This window comes from Enhydra lutris, unplaced genomic scaffold (genome assembly GCF_002288905.1).
Source record: "Enhydra lutris kenyoni isolate GAN:26980312 unplaced genomic scaffold, ASM228890v2 scaffoldscaffold29, whole genome shotgun sequence".
Lineage (NCBI taxonomy): Eukaryota > Metazoa > Chordata > Mammalia > Carnivora > Mustelidae > Enhydra > Enhydra lutris.
Window position 1 is genome coordinate 20,915,386 of NW_019154113.1, and position 20,481 is coordinate 20,935,866.

General features: G+C 54.7%; 1 protein-coding gene across 1 annotated transcript in view; it reads right to left on the reverse strand.

The window, feature by feature from the left end:
* LOC111152574 (interleukin 16) overlaps positions 1-20,481 on the reverse strand; it is a 70,706-nt gene that overhangs the window by 20,748 nt on the left and 29,477 nt on the right. The window contains exons 2-9 of the mRNA XM_022511061.1: positions 18,212-18,320; positions 14,923-15,065; positions 13,103-13,213; positions 9,863-9,977; positions 4,366-4,439; positions 3,556-3,772; positions 3,031-3,148; positions 822-954 (exon numbers count right to left, since the gene is read on the reverse strand). Of these exons, the coding sequence (XP_022366769.1) occupies positions 822-954; positions 3,031-3,148; positions 3,556-3,772; positions 4,366-4,439; positions 9,863-9,977; positions 13,103-13,213; positions 14,923-15,065; positions 18,212-18,320 (1,020 nt within the window). The remainder of the gene's footprint in view (positions 1-821; positions 955-3,030; positions 3,149-3,555; positions 3,773-4,365; positions 4,440-9,862; positions 9,978-13,102; positions 13,214-14,922; positions 15,066-18,211; positions 18,321-20,481) is intronic.

Genomic DNA, 20,481 nt, shown 5'->3' on the forward strand with positions numbered 1-20,481 from the left:
CCCCCACCCCATCCTCCACGGCACCATCAGTGGTTAAAAAAACAAAATGTGAACGTATTCTATCCACCGCCCCCGTCCTCCCGCAGCTCCTTACCCCTGCAGAACACAGTGTGAACTGAGCACCCCGAGGGAAGCCCACCACCGTGTCGCTCCAGGGCCATGCCGACCTGGATCCTGGGCCTCTCCACTCAGTACCCACATCCCAGCCACACGAGAATCCGCCACTCCCCTGTGACAGGTCCCTTCATGATTCTGCCAAGGAACTTTGTGTCCCCCCTTCCAGGAATGACCCCCTCCAAACTCCTCGCCTGGAGCCAGCAAACTCCTGGTACTTCTTGCTCTACCGGCCTTCCTTTCTGTCTCCCTCCGTTCCCAGCATACTCAGGCCTTTGTGCTGCAGTCGTCCCCGCGCCAGTGTCTCTAGCAAGACCCTGAGCTTCCAGAGGGCAGGACTGTGCTCTAGGACGTGTCCAGCTTTGTCTGCTCTGGGCTGGACTATCACGCAGGAGGTCCCTGTGAGACGTGCGGGTGAACTGACTGACTCTTGACCTCTCTAGGAGGGATGCCGTGTCTATAGTCTCTTGCCCATGAGCTTGTAACCCAGCCACAAGCGTTCCCTTAAGCTCACGCCGGTTGCCCCTGCTGTCTAGGACTTTGCCGGCGGAGCCCTGCTGCAGACACGTGTTATCACACTTGGATCAGGCTCTTGGAAATTCAAGTCCAAACCCAACCAGCATCACCTGCTTTCATCTGTGTCTTGTTCGAAGCTGAATCCTGGAAGAGGGAGCCTGGGTGGGGAAGATGTCCCAGCGGCATGTTACCTGCGGGTCTGGGTGTCGGCTGACGATGATGGGGACCGGCCCGGGACTGCAGCGACTCAGGATCGCGTAGACCTCGTTGAGTGTCATACAGTGCACGGGGGAGTCATTGATTTCCACGATCTCGTCACCGCACCTGTGAAAGCACACACGGGAAGCGGTCAGCAAGCCAACCACGGTGGCATTCAGACGCTCCCTTCCCAGGAGCCCCACTCCGAGGTGGGCTGTTTGATGACACCTAAAAATTCCACCAACAAGAAGAGCTCCTTCGCCACCCGACTGACCCTCAGAGCAGGACAGACCAGAGCCGTTCACAGCTCGGCCCCTCACTGCACGGCCACGGTGGGGGACATGTGTCATACCCTGGGTGGGACACCACGAGCAAAAGTTTGTCCGTAACCTTCCTCCTCCTTTTCCCCCATTAAACTCTGCCTGATTGAGACTGAGGGCGTAGGTGAACCAGCTTAAGTGACTAACCCAGGAACCGTGATTTAACCAATCACAGCCGCTCTTTGGGCCTCAGTGTTCCCATCTGTAGAATGGTTAGGGGCAAAGAGGGACGCTTCGTGCGCTAAAGGCTAAAGAAGAAATGACTGTCTGCAGAGCAGCTGAAGTCCTTGCAAGAAAAGGTAAGGAGAAGGGGCATGGAGCACATTCTGGCCCTAAGATGGGAAGTGAGTCATGGAAAATTCACATTTGTTCTGCTACATAACCAGGAAAAAAAAAAAAAAAAAGAAAGAAAGAAGGTAAGAAAAGTGAGGTAGAAAAGAGGGATTTATCCATACACAGAGAATGGTGTAGTCCAACCCCCTTTGCCTTACAGACGGGGAAACTGAGGCACAGGGTGAAATCATCTCCTCAGTAAGACTGAGCTTAGAGCTAAAAAAAGCTTTCTCTGGAAAAGGCCAAATAATAACTATTTTAGGCTTCGCAGGCCACACTGTCTCTGTCACAATCACCCAGTTCTGATGTTGCATGAAAACAGCAGCCACAGACAAATGAGTGTGGCTGTGTTTCAATAAAACTTTATTAAAAAAAAACAAAACCAAGCAGGTGGTAGGCCCCGGTTCGCTGACCACTGGCAGGGCTGGTCATCAGCATGGCCAGGATTGAAAACGCAGGTGTCCTGGGACGGATGTCACTGCCCCCCACACTGTGGTCGGCTGCCTCCTGCTACAGTGTTGCTGAGTGGGTCCCCCTTGACCTCCGCTAAGAAATTACCCATTTTCACCGACAGAAATGAAGAGCACAGACATATAGCACCAGATGCCAAGGAGAGCAGAGGCTTCCGGAACAATCCCTGCCCAGCGGCAAGTCTAGGGGGAAGGACTCTTGTCTGAAGGGATTAGGGCGAAGGCAGCTGCTGTGACTCTCATTATGTCCCAAGTGACAGCACAGCAGCTCAGCCAATCAGCGGTCACCGCCCTACACATGACGGCAAGCCCACCTCTAACTCGAAGCACCATCAAGACAGAGCCCGAGCCTGGCTGGCCCTTTTGCCTCCACAGCAATCGTAGGAAAGAAAATCTTGGAAAATATGGCAAAGGCTTCCTGTTGTAGCAAACCTCAAACCCGGGGGGAAGACAGAGGAGAGAAGACACCTGAGCCACAAATATCGTAACCAGTTAGACTGGGATGAATGTCACCGAACCCAATCACTTACAGAAAGGAAATGTAGTTTCAGGGCTCCTTTCACAAGTTCTTTGCCCTGAGATATGTCTGCGGTGCCTGCAAAGATTTTGTTTCTCCCATCCAGAAACTGATTGGCTTGGTAAGCCTCCTTATCCACACAGGGTTCACAGGCAGACCGCACCAGAGTCCCTACGATGTCACTGTAAATTCTGGGTCAGCTCCATCGGAATTAAAGTGTGGTCACTTCATGTTTTCCGTTTCCGACTGGAGTTCCCCGAGGTGATGCCTCTTGAACTGCCACGTGCCCACAGATCCCCGAGGATCCGGTTAAGTTGTGGATTCCATCGTAGGAGGTCTGGAGAGGAGCCCGAGAGTCTGCATTTCTACCGAACCCCCAAGTGATTTCAATGCTGGCGGTCCAGGGGCCACAGTCTGAAGACGGAGGCTCCGAGCCACGCTGGGTTCATTCTAAATACCCCGTCTCCAAACGAACCTCCTGGCCTTCTAAGGAATTCCTTCCCTCTGCTGTAAATCAGGATGTTTTGTTTTTTCCTTTCTGAAAACAGAAGTAAGGACCTACCGGAGCCGTCCATCCAAATGTGCCACTGATCCCGGAGAGAGCGTGTGGACGAAGATGCCGGAGATGCACTGGAAGTAGGGCACGCTGCACAGGCCGATCCCCAGACCAACGCCGGCCTCTGCCAGGGAGAGCGGAGACAGCACGGGGGCTCGTGACCGAGCTCCAGAGGACCTCGGTTCTCCTGCCACGGGTTGGAGCGCAGGTGCCCGTGGGGAAGCGCCCGCCCCGGACTTTGTGGTGTCTGAGCTGCTGTCGCGACCCCAGCCCTGCTCTCGGTGCACCCGGGGCTTGCCTTGCTCCGTCCTATTTTCCCCGCGGCCACAGAACCCCTGGATGGAAGGTGCCTGGTGTGTCCTGGGCTTCAGCTGACACACAGAGCAGTGGCCGCGATCTGCTCGCCGACCGCACCCCGCCCTGTCCTCGGACTGACTCCAGAGGAGGGAAGCGCCGGGGACCCCTGGGTGGCAGGAGACCCAGGCAGGAAGGTGAAGGAAGAGAGGGGAGGAAGAGGCACTGCCCCCGTACCTTTCTGCAGAGAGACCTCCACCATGACCCTGTAGTTGGCCTTGGCCGTGCTGGCAGGGGCGGCCGGGCTTTCCAAGCCGAAGGAGCTGCCGTCCTTGGTGGCGCAGGTGCTGGAGCTCAGTGAGCGGCACAGCGGCGGGGACAGGTGGCTGCTCAGGGAGTGGGGGGCTGTCAGGCGCGTTCTCACCGTGAGGGTCAGGAGCCCCTTTTTGGCTTGCTGAAAGGAAGAGAGAGTGTCTGCAGTGTCCAGCAGCTGCGTGTGTGATCGTGTGTGCCCGAACGTGTGCCCGCACTGTCGCCGTGTGTGCCCACGTGTGTGCACGCGTGTGCAGGTGTGTGTATGTGAGCACATGCGTGCGTGTCCGTGTCTGCATATTTGGTACAATCTATGTCCATCTGCGTGTAGCCAAACAGCTATGACCCATCACGCGTGTAACCCGCATGCGCGCGTACACAGATGTGCTGAGCGGACCGAGTCTCGAACTGGACTCATTACACAGGGACTTAAAATCATCTGGTTGCCTTAAAAACTACGAGCAGATCTGTAAATATGTCACCATAAACACATCGAGCGTTTTGAAACCGTCTGCTAATCTTAAATAGCGGAAACATCCTGACTGCACCCCGGATCACACTTGCATTTTCCAAGCAGGGTCCTTTTTTAACACTGGGCCCAGACCCGCATCAGCGGGGCGCCCCACGTCAAGGATCCCACAGTTCGAATTTGCAGGTTTGAGTACAGGAGGGTCATGCTTGGTTCCTATGCCCGAAGCCCTGGAGTCCGGCCGTGGACGGATAGCAAGTGGTCACCTTGAACTTCTGCAAAGCATCCTGATGTGTGAGCCCGGCCATCGATTCGCCATTGAGTTCCAGAATTTCATCCCCTGTCAGGAGAAGGAGAGATCACAGCAGAGAGGAGTGTGACCCAGTGAGAGGACATCCGTGCACACAGTCTGGGAGGACGGCTTCCCGGCCCGGGGCTCTCCCCCTGGGGGGCAGGTGGGCAGCAGTGACCGGCCTTCCAAGGTCCCTCCCCTCTTCTGAGAGCAGATCGAGGGTCCCCAGCCGGCCCACAAGGCCTGACCTGACCTGACCTGTCCTGCCCACTGGGGTTCAGCCCCTGCCCTCCTGCCTCCCCGACCCTCAGGCCACATGCTCCCACAGCTCATTCCCTGATGCCTTTCCCACAGCGGGGTCTGCGCTCCGAGCCTCCTGCCCCCGTTTCCTCACCATAGCGCATGGCTCCCACCTCCTGCGCCCGCCTCTCTCAGGGCCCTGCCGCCTTTACCGCCCGCATCCTCCGCTAACTATCACGGACCGGGCCACGGGCGCGGACCCTCCACTCCGGCTTTCTGCTGCCAGCCGCTCCCCCAGTTATGCCCTTCCCTCCGGTTGTTTGAAAAACGCTCTTGCCATTGTCTGGGATGGTCTGAAGCTCCACCGTGACGTCCTAGCGTGCTGCCCCGCACGAAGTCGTGCGCCTTAAAATGACTCTGGGAAGTGCTTAGCCACTATGTCAACGCAGCTCGCCTCACCTCTTCCTCTCTGACCTTCCTGTCTAGAACTTGTCCTCCCTTTGGTCCCACTCACCCTCCATGTCTCTCGGACGCTCGCCCCATCCCCCACAGCTCCGGGCAGCCCACCGGGTCATGCCCAGCTCCCCGGTTCTCCTTCCAGCCGCGTGTCATCTGGGTTTGAGCTGGTCACAGACTTTCCTGTTTCCATGACTTGCCTTTTGTTCCCTACAAGTTATTTCTCCCCCCACCGTGTTCTTTTCTTTCTTGGTCGTTCATGTTCCCTCTTGTACCTTTTCAACGATGTCTTTAGACACAGCAATTCTAAAACTATGAAGATACTAATGCAAAGGGATACACGAACCTCTATGTCCAGTCACGTGGTTATCTACAATAGCCAGATTCTGGAGGTGGCCCGAGCGTCCACGGACTGACGAACAGGTAAAGATGACGTGGTGTACACACACCCAATGGACTATACTCAGCCATAAACAGAATGAAATCCTGCCATTTGCAACAACACGCATGAAACTAGAGAGTATTCTGCTAAGTGAAATGAGTCAGTCCGAGAAAGACAAATATCATATGACTCCACTCGTGTGGGATGTTTAGGAAACGAAACAAACAAAGAGAAAAAGAGACGAACCAAGAGACAGACTCGGAACCCTCGGGGACAGAGTGCTGGCCCCCAGCGGGGAAGTGGCTGGGGGATGGGGAACGAGGGGATGGGGATGAAGGAGTGATGGGCACCGGTGATGTCAGGAGGTGCTGAATTTCTCTATTGCACACCTGAAGTGATTGCAAAGCTCTACGTTAACAGACTGGAATTAAAAATTAAAAACTTAATTAAAAATGCTTAATTAAAAATAGTTAAAAGTGGTAGTTCTATAGTGTCTTAGATGGTTCCATGATCTTGGGTTTTTGAGGGCTAATCCTCCTGTTATTACCACCGACGCTCATTAATCAGTGATGTTTCCCCACCTCCTGCGGGGTCTCTGTGTCGAACTCATTTTTCTGTGGCCCGTTTTTCTCGGGGATTCCCCTATACCCCCCGCTGCAGGGTGGGAACATTTCCTTGATCTACGGGGACAGCCCGAGGCTTTCCCTCCTCCAGGACTAGCGCTGAGGTTAGGTTCTCGGCTTGGGGTGTCCTGTACTCAGTAGGGATGTGAATGTGCCCAGGACACACCTACGTGATGCAGGCTTGGGTCTTCCTTTGCCTGTGGGGAGAAGTCTTTCCTCGCGCCCAAGAGCCACGGGCAAAGTGAAGCTTCCTCTCTGCTTCTCTGGGTCCTGATGGCCTTTCACAGGGGAACTCTTTGGTATCAAGGCTTCAAGCAAGTTCTCTGAGGTTCCTGGGGACACAAATCTGCGTCTCCTGTCCTGTGTGGGCAGGTAAATCCTGGTCCTGTGGGCTTCAGCTCCATGGGCCACTGTATCATCAACTCCTACGTCTGCCGTACTTCAATTCAAAGTTTAAATGAGGTACTTTATCCAACACGTCCTTGTGTCAGAAATAAAGGGCATAAGTGGGCAGGGCAGAGGATTCAAGGATTCAGGGCAGGGCACCGGAGAAGCTGCCAGAATTTGACCAAAAATGGAAGAACCCATCCTTGTACTTCAGAGAGTCCAAGCAGAGCAGAAATAGACAAATTTAAAAAATAATCAAAATGTAACTAATGTGTCTGAAGGAAGAAGAGACAAAGAACATATTTCAGAAATGACCATTCTTTTTTTTCCGCCATGGACAAGAAGTTGATGGATTCATTACACAGATGTGAGCCTGATCAATGCTCTGGGTGCACCAGCCACTAACGCCTTCCTCTACTTACGTCTTCACGTCGAAGGACAGTTGACACACTAGTTTTAGGTCTGCAGCATGACGACTCAACAACTATGGACGTGACGAAATGCTCACTGAGGAAAGTGTGGTCGCCATCCGTGCCACCCAGAGTCATCCCGACATCGTTGACCGTTCCCGATGCTGCACTTTTCACCCCCGTGACTTCTTTATTTCGTCACCAGAACTTCTTCCCTCTTGACCTACTGTACCCCATCACCTACTTTACTCCTCCTTCTCCCCGGGCAGCCCCAGCTTGTCCTTTGCACTCAAGTCCGTTTCTCTTTCTGTCATAGGTGTTTGTGGGCTTGTTCACTTGTGTGTAGTTTGGGTTCTGCCTACAAGTGAAATCCTACGGTGTTTGTCTTTCTCTGTCTGGTTTATTTCACTTATAATAATGCCCTCCAGGTCCATCCATGCCGTCACGGATGGCACGATCGCATCCTTATTGTATGACTGAGCAATAGTCCATTATACATGTGTACACACACACACACACACACCATAGTTTCACCCATTTGTTCATCCATGGACACCTGGGCTGCTTCCCTATCTTGGCTGTTATAAACAACACTGCAGTGGACATGGGGCCACCTTTCTTCACTTCTTGAGAAATGGCCACTCTTTGATCAACCTTCATGACGGAATGGACTGAACTTCTCCTGTCAGCCCTAACAGAACTACAGAGCCCAACTCTGGGCTCTTTGCAGAGTCCCAGAGCTTCTGTGGCCGTATCTGGTGGGAAGTGATTAAACTCTGTTTTGCCAAATCAATCTTACACAATTGTTTGTGTAATGAGAGTTATGCAAATAAAACATCTTGAGCCTTGATCTGTGGACCACACTTTTGTTGCAGTTGGATGTACCTCATGCGCTCAAGGGCAGATTCTAAATCTTGGCTTTGAAAGAGATACAACAGGAGATCTGGTCAGTTGTTTGGGGCTAGAATCAGGGGCTGTGGGAAGACTCACTGTCTTTCCCACTGAATTTTTAGGGTTGATATTCACAAAGTGAGACAAATACTCAGGGGGGATCGAGAGGCGTGCTTCAAAACGCTTGCATTCTGGAAAGAAAACAGAGCACGGTACGCTTTTTCTTGACGCTCAACCCCTCCCCCACCTTCATTTAAACCCTGGAGAGGACGAAAGATCATGAAACACTGCAAGATTCTGATTCCACTTTCCTCACTTTGTCCCTTCGTCTCACAGATTTCTTGTCTTTACTTGCCTCTCAATTAGGCGATTCCCCTAGAGCCGTGCCTCTGCCCTCCTCCCCCCCCTTCCCCACCTCCTTCACCTGCCCTATAACTCAAGTATTTCCAGGTGTGCAGACACCCCAGATCTACACTGGACCCTGCTCCCTCCCAGGGCTGGATCCAGCTCCGCCGCCTGCGGCACAGCCCCACCTAGTGGCCGCCTGCGTGGCTGCCCCGCACGGCCCCCCTGCACGCCCGGGCACAAACCAGGGCATCCTCCTTGGCCATCCTTGGCCTCCTCCTCTGTCACCTGGTCCTGCTCCAGATAAATCTCCCAAGGCCTGAGCATTCTCTCTGACCTCCCTTCACGCCCACCTCGGGGAGGCTGTCTCCTCTGCTCCTTCCTCCTCCCCGAGAAAAGCCTTGAGAGGCGAGCCGGAGCCCAGCTCTTTCAACGGCCTCTCCGCGGGCTTGCCCACCTCTGCTCTCCGGCCAGCCCGCTGCATCCCACACCCTGCTCCCCGAGGCCCCTAAGAACCCTGGGCACAGCTGGTCCCTCCCAAATTATAATAACCTTCAAAGACTCCCCCTTGCTCCCTCGATAAAGTCCGAATGCGTCATCTTGCATAATCCTGCTATCAACAAACTCGTCCTGTGAAGGGCCAGAGAGCAAACATGGTGGGCTTTGCTGGCCACGGGCCCTCCGTCGCAACGACACAAGACCGTGGTCACAAGCCCAAGCTTCAGACCACGGGTGAGCGAGACAGCCGTGCCCGCGGCTATAGCCTCCTACAGCTTTTCTGGGGATCCTGAAATTTGAATATCATGTAGTTTTCACTTGCCACAAAAGAATTATAAATTCCTTTGACTTTTTTCCCAGCCATTTAGAAGCAGGAAAACTGTTCTTCAGTTGGGAACAGTATGAAGACAGGAGGCCGAACAAGTGAGGTTCTTAAAGGGGGTCAGGCTCCCAGCACAGCCTAGAGACTGGCCTGGCAGAGAAGGGTGGGGACAGCTGTGACATCGCTTTTCCCAAGCATCCCGTGTGTAACCCAGTGTCTGGCCAGCAGGGGCTGCCCTCGGCTCAGGGGTTGCCTGCCTTCTTGAATTTTTGCCCCTCTTTGAAATTTGTGTGTGTCCTCAGGCCAAGACTGTTGTCCAATGCTCCAAAACTTACTTTGGGGGAGGTGTTGGGGTGGGGAGAAAACCTGGGCCCTCCAGGACAAGAAGATGGGAAGGGCCCTCAGGAGGTAGCTCTGCTCCCCAGGCCCCTTACTATCAGGGTGCAGGGGTTTCTCCGGGCCCCAAGAGCTGGTGGACTGTGAGCTCTGAAGAAGAGAGATCATATGCAGTCATGACCTCTACTCCTAGAGCCGGGAGCACCGTCGGCTCTCAGAGAGTGTTTCTCAGACGCATCAGAAGCACAAGGCCTGGTTTCCCTGTGGTTGTGGTCAGGGAGAGCAGGACGGAAGGAAGGGGATGGCAGGGGCACAGAGAAGGGCCCTTGGAAAGGAAGGGAAGGGAACCAGACAGCTCGGGCCTCTGTCCCAGGCCGGCTACAGGACCCGGACTGAGGGCAAACACACCCGGCAAAGTGCCTGTCCCCACGCCGTGGGCGGGGACAGGGGCTGTAGACCCCAGGACGCATGCAAGCCGGATTCTGAAGGCTGCAGAGGCATTTTGCTTTCCACTCTCTCCTATGGCCTCGCGAGTCTATCTGAATTCTCAAACCTCAGCCAGTGAGACACGGGAGATCTACCTTCCTGCAGCCTTCCGTCGGCCGCCGCCGCTCCCCCCGGAAAGATGGTTTTGACATAAATTCCAATGGGGCCATAAATGCTATCCTTTCCCCCAACGATGCTGAAGCCCAGGCCCTGGGGAGAGAAGAGGAGAGTGCGCGTCAGGAGTGGGGTCCGCGCTATTCCCTGGGCTGATGTTCCCCGAGAGCCTGCCCCAACCCTGAGCCAAGGTCCCGGGGAGGAGACAGGTGCCCTTGGACTCACAGACCCCCGGACTTGGGGAAAACCAGGACTTCCAGGCCACACTGGGCTGCGTGGGGTCGCGGGCTCTCCTGCGGGTCTGATGCCCTGACCCAGAGCCAGGGACATGGCCCAAGACCCCCGCACGATGCTGAGCCCTGGCTCGGCCTCTCTTTCTGGCAAGTCTGTCTCCGAGCCCCGGGTCAGCCCTGTGGGAAATGATGCTCATGACCTAACTACAGGCCTGGGCTTGGACATTCACGAGATCCCAAGCAACAAAAGCCTGTGGGAGCGATTACAGCAGCTTGCATGGAGGAAGCCCCCGTTCTTCCGCCAAGGCTGGTCACTTCCCTTCTGTTTTTGCATCCCACCCTCCCCTCCCCAAGGACATCACTGCGACCTTGAGCCCCCTCTACTGGGTCAGGAGCTGACAAACGCCCCAGGAGCTCACAGCACTGGCCGGCGGCTCTGGTGGGAGCTCAGGGGGTTCAGAGACAGCCTCAAAAGCAGGAGCGGCAGGGAGGCTGCAGAGACAAGGCCAGAGGCGGAGGAGCAAGGGAAAGCTGTGAGTGACGTGTGCACCGTCAGAGCGAGGAGGGAGCCCCCAGCTTCCCCTGCGAGTGACGTGTGCACCGTCAGAGCGAGGAGGGAGCCCCCAGCTTCCCCTGCGAGTGACGTGTGCACCATCAGAGCGAGGAGGGAGCCCCCAGCTTCCCCTGCAGACCCGCCCGTGAGTCGGAGAACCACACGGCAGACCCAGAGAGCAGCCGAGGAAATTCGCACATGCTGGCTCGGTTTGTGGAGGACCGAGGAGCTCCCCGCTTCCCAGGAGGGCTTGGCTGTGGTCTCGATGGGCTCCCTTTTAGACTCTCAGCTTCCTGAAGGCAGGGAACGCATCAGACTGGTCGCTGCCCGGCCTCTGGCAGGTGCTCAGGTGACGCACGTTATGGAGTGAAGCCACGAGTCAGGTGACAGCTGGGTCTTTGCGTCCAGCTTGCAGGGGCACTGGGCAGTGGCTCACAGCGTGGCTCCTGGACGGACCCCACGGGGACAGCCACTGTGGTGACAGCCTCGCGGCTCCGGGCCAGTGTCCCTTTGGCCAGCAGCTGCTCAGAGCTGAGCCTGTGTGTCACCAGGTACCAGAGTGATGGCAGGCCTGGCGCCCATTCAGGTGCCATAGGGAACCAGGCAGGAACTGTGTTCCAGGGTAGGAGAGACAAGTGGTATCCAAGGGTGGCACAGGGCCAGGAAAAATGAGAGGGAGGTGTGGCTTCAGGTCTCCTCTGTGGGCCCCAGCTTCATCCTGAAATAACTGTCGCAGACTCCAAGTCGGCCCGCCCTGGGGAGGCAGCACGGCACCTCGGGGGCAACGACCCCCAGGAGTCGGGGAGTCTGGGGTCGTTTTAGTGCGGCTGCTGACTAACCCTGAGACCCTGAGCAAGACTTGCGCCCTCAGACCCTCAGTGTCCTCGACGGGAAAGGGAGGGGACCCCGGGGCTGTGGCCGCCGTCGGAGGAGGCATCCCTGCCCAGCCCCGAGCACAGTGCCTGGCCTTCCTTCCGAAGCTGCTCTGTGGCCCCCTTTGATCATGACTCTACCTCGAGCCCTTACGGAGCCTTCGAGCTCCGCTTCCTGCTCCCAAACCAGCTCTCCCCGCTCCTACTCGCCGTCTTCACCGCGGGCCTCCCTTCCGGCACCGGTTGTGCGAGGCGGACGGTGGGAGTCCAGCTTGCGTTGGACTTGCCACCCTGCCGTGCACCCAGGCTTCCCGCACCCAACAGCTCACCTCGCCCAGCCCCGGCTCCCGCAGGCCGGCTCTGTTGGCCCCGTGACCCGTGATGTGCGATCACGTGGGATCTAGTGAACGTTCAGACACGAGACCAGTTAAACCACCGTTGACCCTCTCTGCTTGAGCTTTGGTGCTCTTTGCTTTCTTCTGAGCACTGTAAACGACTTAAAAGCCACCGATTTTTTTAACATACCACTGCCTAAGTCCGGGGGGAGGGGAGGAAGCGTTGGGATCTACGAGTCAGAAAGCTGGACTGTTAGGAGCGAGGTCAGCAAGGAGAGAGCTTCTCCTTGCGCCGAGAGGAGCCGTGGTGTCGGCATTTGGTGCTTCTGTCTTCTCATTCGTGTCTCTGCTGAGCTCCCGGGAGAAGGACGGAATGGGGAGGAGGGAGAGAAGATCCGGGCGCAGGGGGCCCCTTCTGACCGACCAGAAAGGAAGTGGCCAGCAAGGACCTCTCCTGTCACACCACATGCGACGTTGCAGCAGGTAGATCAAACGAACAAACAAAAACCCAAAACCCACTGTTTCGTTATTTAAGCATCTCGGCTCCTTGGGCTCCTCCGTGAACTTGGCAGCCACTGCCCATGTCTACTCCAGAATGTTCTGGAGGGAACACGAAGAAACATTTGGGGTGTTCCCACCACCGCTGCCTTGTCCCTCCTTTCAGGATTCCGCAGTCGTGGGCAGAACTCAGGGTGAGTGTATCAGGCGGGTGGAGACACGTGGACCAAACGTCCTCCCCAGACGTCGTGTGTCAGCTGGAGCCTTCGGGAGGGGTCAGGTCATGGGGGGTGGGCCTCACGAATGGATGAGTGCCCTTAGGGAGGAGACCCCAGAGCGCTCTGTCACCCGTGCCACATGCCCTGTGCCCACACAACGAGACGGTCCCGTCCACCCACTGGGAAAGCCGTCCTCAACAGACACCTTAGCCGTAGACTCCCAGCCTCCCCAGCGGTGACACCGTGCTGGCTAAGCCGCCTCCAGCAGCTTGCATGGACACAGACACAACTGAAAGGAGTTGAACGTAATCATCGGGGGATTCACTTCTAGAAAACACCATGCCATGAGCAAGCTGGCCGACAGTCGCCCTGTGGGGACCTGCACGGGGACATCGCGGCGCTCACACTAGCAGCCAGAACCACCAGCCCTGGCTCCTTCCTCCCCTGAACAGGACAGCTCCTGGGAGCATGGCTCCGTCCAGCGGCTCCTGTTGGCAATGACCCTTGCTTACCTTGGCCTGGCCCTTCATCAGCACGATGTTGGAGATGACAGAAGCCTGCAGGCCTCCCGTGGGCTGCGCAAGCTGAGCTGTGCTGAGCGACCGTGTGGGTCTCGAGGTGCCCTGCAGGAGGGAAGCGGCGTGGGGCGGGTGAGCCGATGGGACAGCAGCACACACCTCACAGGCCAGGAGGGGCCAGAGCCCCTCTCTTGAGGGGCCCACGGCATGGCCCCCACATGCGGTCGATGAGGCACAGTGGGAGTCTGGTGGAAAGGGGCTGTGTTTCATGGTCTGCATGGTTTCAGCCTTGCTGAGTAGTCCTGTGTCCCTGCAGACCAGCACCTGGGAGCCCCCCGAGACCTGGACCTCTGTCCCAGACAGAGGCAGGGACCCCAGCTGCCCAGAATGCCCTCAGCAGACCCTGTCTGATTCAAGACACACGTGCTGAGAGCCCTTCTTGTGCCGGGTGTGGGTGGTGGGCAAGGCACATGGAGATTTTAAAAAGGCAGAACGTAAATCCCAGGACAGGCCCACAGGTGACTTGCACCCGACAAGCAAAGTGTGCCTGAAAGACAGACCCCCTGTGTGCTGCAGGAAGCCACTCGGGGAGGGGACAGTGGAGCCTGGACCGTTGGTCAGGGCTGAGACTCGAGCCCCCGCTGCCTTGGGCTCTTCTCTTGGCTCTGCCCAAATTCAGCCGGTGACCTTGAGGAAGTGACCTCACCATTCTGTGCCCGACTCCTCTTACGTAAAATCATTGACCACTTGGAAAGTCATCTTTTTCCTAACCCTGGAACCCTCGATGCTCCCAGTTGGCAAATGAAAGACATACTAAGTCCACGAAGGGAAGGGAAGAGGAAAGTGAGACTTGCAGGCATCTACCGGGGTCCCGAGTACCGTGCGGAGAGAATCAAGCATCACTTGCCTATGGAGCCTGCCCTCAGAGCGCTCATGCTCTGCTGGGGTGAGGGCTATAAGAGGACAGGTGCCCAGGATGGGCACTGGGAGAAGTATAAGGCCCACGCAGCTGGTGGGTCAGGGGCGCTCCCAGCAGAGGTAGTGTTAGGCAAGTGTCTGAAGGATGAGGTAGGCTTTCCAGAGCTGGAGAGGAGACAAAGAGGGACTAGGTGCTACAGACAGGGCTTCTGGGTGGTCGTGGTGGCCGCATTCGGCGTGCACTCCCCACGGCTTCGGGCAGGAGCAGGAGGACGCTGGGGACACCGTGTTTCATGTCTGCTGAGCCCCCGACCTGCCAGTTGACGCCCACAGTGGGAAGGACAGGTGGTGCAAGCAGTGCACGGGCTGGGCTCAAAGTCTGCCCAGTCCCTTGGGTTCTAGGACATGTAAACTCAGACAGCTACTCACCTGGCCAAGCTCCTGCTTCTTCACTATAAAACGGGGCAAATGCTACACATTCATTTCTGAGCTTACGAATTGCAGGCACTGCGTGTAAAGCCCGTTGCCGTAGCACGGGGTAAGAGCCCAAGGTTTCGGAGTCCTGAAGGTCTGACTTCAAGCCCAGGGCCGTCAGCTACCGGCCTCGTGCTTGTGTGTGCGTTCCCTCCCCTGTCCCAGCCCGGTTCATCGGCGACCCGCCGAGTCAGGGCGCAGGTAGGGCACAGCCGGGCCCCAGGCTCCGCTCACGTTCACTGCCCATCAGCTCCTGACAGTGCAGATGGGGCAGCAGCTGCACGCGGGGAGGCTCAACGGTGACCAGCCCCCCTGGGGTTCTTCCTTTGCCCAGAGCTGCCCACACCCACTAGCCAGCCCCCGCCACCTCGGCCACTGCTGAGTCCGGGCCCCTCCCCGCTCCCTTCCCCCTCTGTTCTTACCGCAGCCCTGCCTGCTGGACAGTCCAGCTGCTGAGACAGAGACTTCCGGCTACTGCAGAGGGAGTAGGGCTGTCTGTCTGCACAAGCCATGGATTTCTTGATCATTGGGAAATCGATTTCTCCTGTGCAGTAGGGATTCACACCTGAAGCACAAGGGGAGGAAAGGGAGAGGTCATGTGTGCTCTCCGCATGCAGAGGTCCGGGGAGAACACCCTCGGAGCCACCCCAAAGACACGGGCTAGCGCAGGGGCAAGCTCAGGGCTCTGCCCCCAGGCAGCCCGAGGGCAGTTCCCGCTCCCAGTATGGAGCTGGGATCAGCACAGACCCAGGCCCGGGGTCCGGACAGAGTGGGTCTCAGAAGCACCGTGGGTCTGAAAACGGCTCGTGGATGTGCTCCAGCCACAAGGAGATCGATCAAGGTCACCATCGCAAGTTGTGTGAGTGGCGGGGGGCAAAACCAGTTAAGCACACCGCACTGATGGAGTTCATCGAAAACGTGGTCGTGAAAGTGGGTGCAAAGGCCCAAGTAACTTCTGAAAGGGAAACTGTACTGTGAGGCTGGCAGAGCAGTAACGCACGTCTGTACTTCGCGGTGAAGCTGAATTATGGGATGGGGACAAAGACGGGAAGACACGAGGGACACAGGAAGCCATTTTCTGGGGGGGAGGGCGCTTGGAAAATTGAGTCTCAGGTATCCCTTAATTAATGAAACCCAACGGATTCGTTAATTAACATCCCATGAAGGAAACCAGACGTGGGGATAAAAATCGGACACAGCTCTGGAGTCGCTGCAGAAATGAAGCAAACACACAGAGCAAGAAGTGGGGACCAACGAGCCACGCGCGACCTGAATCACAGCGAGCGAAATGCAGAAAAGTGAAGCGAATATTCACTAAGCGAATATTCACATTATTAAGCTAATAAACCAGCACCCACGGCCTGAGCGTCTCTCGTTAAAGAGACGGCCCTGTTCGCTTTTGAGATGGAACCGCACATCGTTTGCAAGAGATAAAACAGACGCGCAAGAAGAGGGCGACGAGAGGCGGGCAGAGACCGGTCACCGACCAGCGGAGACTGATCGCCGACCAGCCGTGCTGGGCCCAGCTTCAAAACACGTTTAGTCTTGCTTCACACCAAACAGCAAACATTAGTGACGGACAGAGCAAGCTTGTTTACAAAAAAAAAAAAAAAAGGCAAGTTGTTTACAAATTAGAAGGAAGTTTGGCCAAATATTTCATCGTTCTCTGGGTGTGGAAGAAACGTTAACATTATTAGGAAGGGAAAAAAACCTATACATTTGATTATAGAAAGATATTCTCATCTTTCTGTTAAGAAAAGACTTAAAGGGAAAAGAGTAAACTGCAGAAAGTACGTCCCACAAAAGACAGCCAAATATTAACACAACTGAGAGGCTCTTTATAAATTAACGCTAAAACTGATCACCCGGATAAAAAAATAAGAGGAACTCCTGCCAAAGGGAAAGGAAGAAACGAGGAACATTTAAGCTCAGCTGTGTGGAGAGGCTGGTTTTCGGGGCCAGCGAACCAGGCAGGTGCGAGCCCGCAAGGCCCCTGAGAGGAATGAATGAAGGGCCGTGTGCAAAATGTAGACAGGGTTTAGGAAAAGAGCGAAGCCCTCCGGGTACCCAGGAACTGGCAAAAACTGGAAGCTGGTGCCATCTCGGGCCTGAAGGGGCAAGGGGAGGAGACCATCTTCTCAGAGCCCGGTGGGTCTAGGTCCACGGAAGGCGGGCCACCCTGACCTGGTGTCTGGTCCCAGACAGACAAGGTCTGCCAGGACCACAGCACGGAGGCAGAGGGAACCAGGAAGACACGCTCCAGCAGCTTCTCCTTCACCCTCTAGTCTCCTGCTGGCGCTCCTCTCTCACTGAGCTCCATGAAAAAGCAGAGAGCCAGGGGGCCAGGAGGCCGGGGGGCCGGGGGGCCGGGGGGCCAGGAGGCTAGGGTCTGCTTGGTGCCACGGCTGGCTGCGTGGACATGTGACCTGTGAAGTCACAGAGCCCCACACTCAAAGGGGCCTTGACTTGGGTTTAATGCCCCACCGACTCCCATTCTATATTTGAACAGGGTTCCCATACTTTCATTTCACACAGATCCCTACAACTTATGTAGTCAGTCCTGGGTGCGAAGCAGAGCAGAAGAAAGCAGAGGTGAGGAAAGAGGTGAGTAGAGAAAAATCTGCAGCAAATAGATATTGTTAAATGCTCATACGGTGGGCTACGACTGAAGAAGGAGGTACACATACACGTTACTGGAGTCTTTGCTTCTTAAACTGGGCAGAACGGATCAACTCTAAGGCAGAGTTAACCTTTTGAAACTCCATTTCTAGGAAATTGTTCTAAAGGGGAAAATAAGCAAAAACTTATGATAAAAAAAAAAAATAACTAGCAGCCCCAAAATAGGAAATGAGTTTGGGAAATCATGGTTTAGAGATGGAATAAAAGGGACGGACCCAAGGTCACATGGACCGTTGGTTCTGGAAGCAAGTGTGAACTCCTAACCATGCTTCCATCCACGGCCCCTCATGGTTCCCGAAGAAAATCATCACAAACGTAAGCAAAATTTCACAGACGACCTTAACCCTGCTGCTTATCTTCGTGAAAAACTGAGAATAACGAGAATAACTTAGCTCTCTGACAGTAGGGACTTGGTTGACTAGGTTAGGTGTGGTCACACAATGAAATACAAGGGACCCACTGAGCATGGTGCTTGCAGAAGAATTTCCAAGGACACGAAGTCGTGCCATGTGCGCGTGTGTAGACGTGTGCTCTGTGGGCATATAGATGCATCGGAGGGGATGAAAGGAAAATGTTAACACGGGTTATTTCTAACATCAGCATGTGGTGTGGTTTTAATCTCGTCGTGCTTTTCTGCATTCTTCAAATTCCCTGACTTTGGAGTAGAGCTCTTCTCTTTGCAGCAACCAAGAGTCCAGACGTCCTCCAGCCTCCACTCCCATCTGGTGACAGATGAGGTGACAGGGAGCTGGGGAAAGCCAGTGGCCTTCCTAAAATCAAGGAGCACATCAGAAGACAGAGCTAGAGCAAAGCCCTTGCCTTTTATCCTCTATGTCGGCTCTTCCCAACATGGCACCTGAGTCCATCTCAAGGTGGAGCTGCCGAGGGAACCCTCCAGCAGACCACAGCCGTGTGTAATCCAGCTGGACTGGCCGAGACCCGCCCTCCCCCAGATCCCCCCACATCCCTGATGTTCCCGGTCCTCAGCAACAGCGAGGCTCCATCCCGGGGACAGGTCCACGAAGCACTTACTGGTTGAATTGCTGCGAGTCCTTTGGTGACAGGCTTTGGGAAGCAGGAAGGTACTACTCTGTGCTTCTACTTTTCCAGACTTTTCTCGGGAAGACGTTGTGGAAGCTTCCTGCAAAACAGTTCCCACCTTTTATTCAGCAAGTTGGTTAGAACAGAAAACATGTGTAGACAGCGGTGGTTTGGGCACTGATGGTGGAAGTACTGGTTGGATTCTCTGTGTCCCCCGGTAAATTATAAGCTCTATACAGGCTGGGGTTTAGAATCACCATCATCGGCTAAGCTATGGGTGGAGTCGCCCATTTAATAAAAATTGAGGAATAGATATATTTGCACAGACATGGATCTAAGGCAAGAGATGATGTTGAATAACCATGTCAGCCAATACACGTCTGATTCTTTGTCAGGTGCTGGGGAAACGGGCGTGAATGAGCCGGACAGGGCACCGATGGTGGAGCAATGCTGTTCTAGCAGAGGAAGGGCCCCAGCAAGCGAGCAAGCAAAGACGAGGGGTTGGCGATGACAGAGGACGACAAACGGGGGGAAGACCTTCCCTGGATGGGAAGCCAGGGGGACGCGTTAGAGAGAAGAGCTCAGGTCACTTGCTCTGTTCTGTGCATAGGAGGCACTTAGGAACTCTGTCGAATGAATATTACGTGAATAGTTTCTTAATATCGAACCATCCTTGCATTCTTGAGAGTATTATGATTTTTATTATCTTGCTGATTTCTGTCTCTGAAGATTTAATTCAAAGCCTTAAAAACCAACATTCTCAAGTTTTGGTTCTTTCCGTCTTCTTTATCTTGCCATACGGATCACATTCTCCTTGTGCCTTTTTTAGACTAATAATTGGAGCACTCTCCCACGGTGCTGAGTTTATAAGGCAATATGTTGAACAGTTATACTTGGACTCATTTCTCCATTGGGGTGAACGATGAAACAGAAAACATACGACTTAGAGATTTTAGGGACAGAAGATAGAAGGACAGAGGGACAGAGGGACAGAGGTCAATAATGAGGATAATGGTATTAATTATTTTATTTCTCTCCCTAGAACTGTATTTATATAACTTTATTACCCACAATGATTTTGACCTAATTCTTGAATTACGTTGGTTCCACTCATCACTACCATCATCGCTGAGTGCGTACGCATGCTTGTGTGTGTGTGTACATGTTTTTTCTCAAGGAAGTTATGCAGATGGAAATCTCTGGATATCTGCATGTCTGAGAACGTTATTTTGTGGTTGTCACACTTAAATTATCTGCTGAGTGTAGAATCTTTGGGTATTTGTCATTGCACCTGGAAACCATTGTTGGCTCGAATGCTACCTGGGACTTAAGTGTTCCGGGGAGAGGTCTGTAGGGGCACCTGCCGCCATCTTCTAACTGATACGCCCACCTTGCTTCAAAGCCAGCCTTGTCAGCGCCTGGTTAATATTCTGGCTCCAAGGGGTGTGTGGGGGGAGGGGGGACTTGAGCACCTGGCTGCTTTCCAAGGGTGGAGAGAGGATCTCCCGGGGCCTATCACTTTGCACCCAACAGCCTGCCCTCCATCCCAGCCCCTGGCACTGCGAGTGGGCGGGTTCTGCGGGAGCGGGGAGGGGTCTGCTGACATTTGCCCCGCTACTTCCTGCGTGGCCAGCGCAGGTGAGTCAGCCCTGCCCTCAGTCCTGAGTCATCTGCACTGCTCGTGCAGGAAGCTCTCAGGGGTCCCAGAAAGAGGCTGGCCTCACCCGTGGCTCTTGTCCTGACATGTACTTCTCCCCATGAGTCTATATATTCTTTGAATTTTGGTAGAAATAGACTTTTTTGGTAGAAAGTCTAAGATGAGCGGGAATGACTAGAAAGTACTCTGGAGTGCATAGCCCACTCCCAGCCCCTTTCTATGCCTATGGTTATATCTAGTTCTGACCCAAGAGGATCCTGCCAGAAACCGCATCTCGCTCTCCTTGTATTTCTTGTACACGTCAGGGTTTAAAACCAGGCTCATCTCCCTCGTGGTCCTTCTCCTTTTCAGCAGCAGGTGGTGCTCTGTGAACCTAAGCAGAGCCATCTTCTGCCAGACTCCCCTGAGAGCCTTCAGGAGACGGAGCAGGAACTCTCTGGAATGTGACGCAGTTCATTTGAACCTTTAAAACTCTCTATTTCTAGGATTTAGCATCATGACCGGTTCTTTGAATCAGTCGCTTCATGTACTGTAAGAGTCAAAAGATATTTCTTAATTACAAGAGTCCCCGAGGCCGTATCCTCTGATATGATTCCCACTTCCC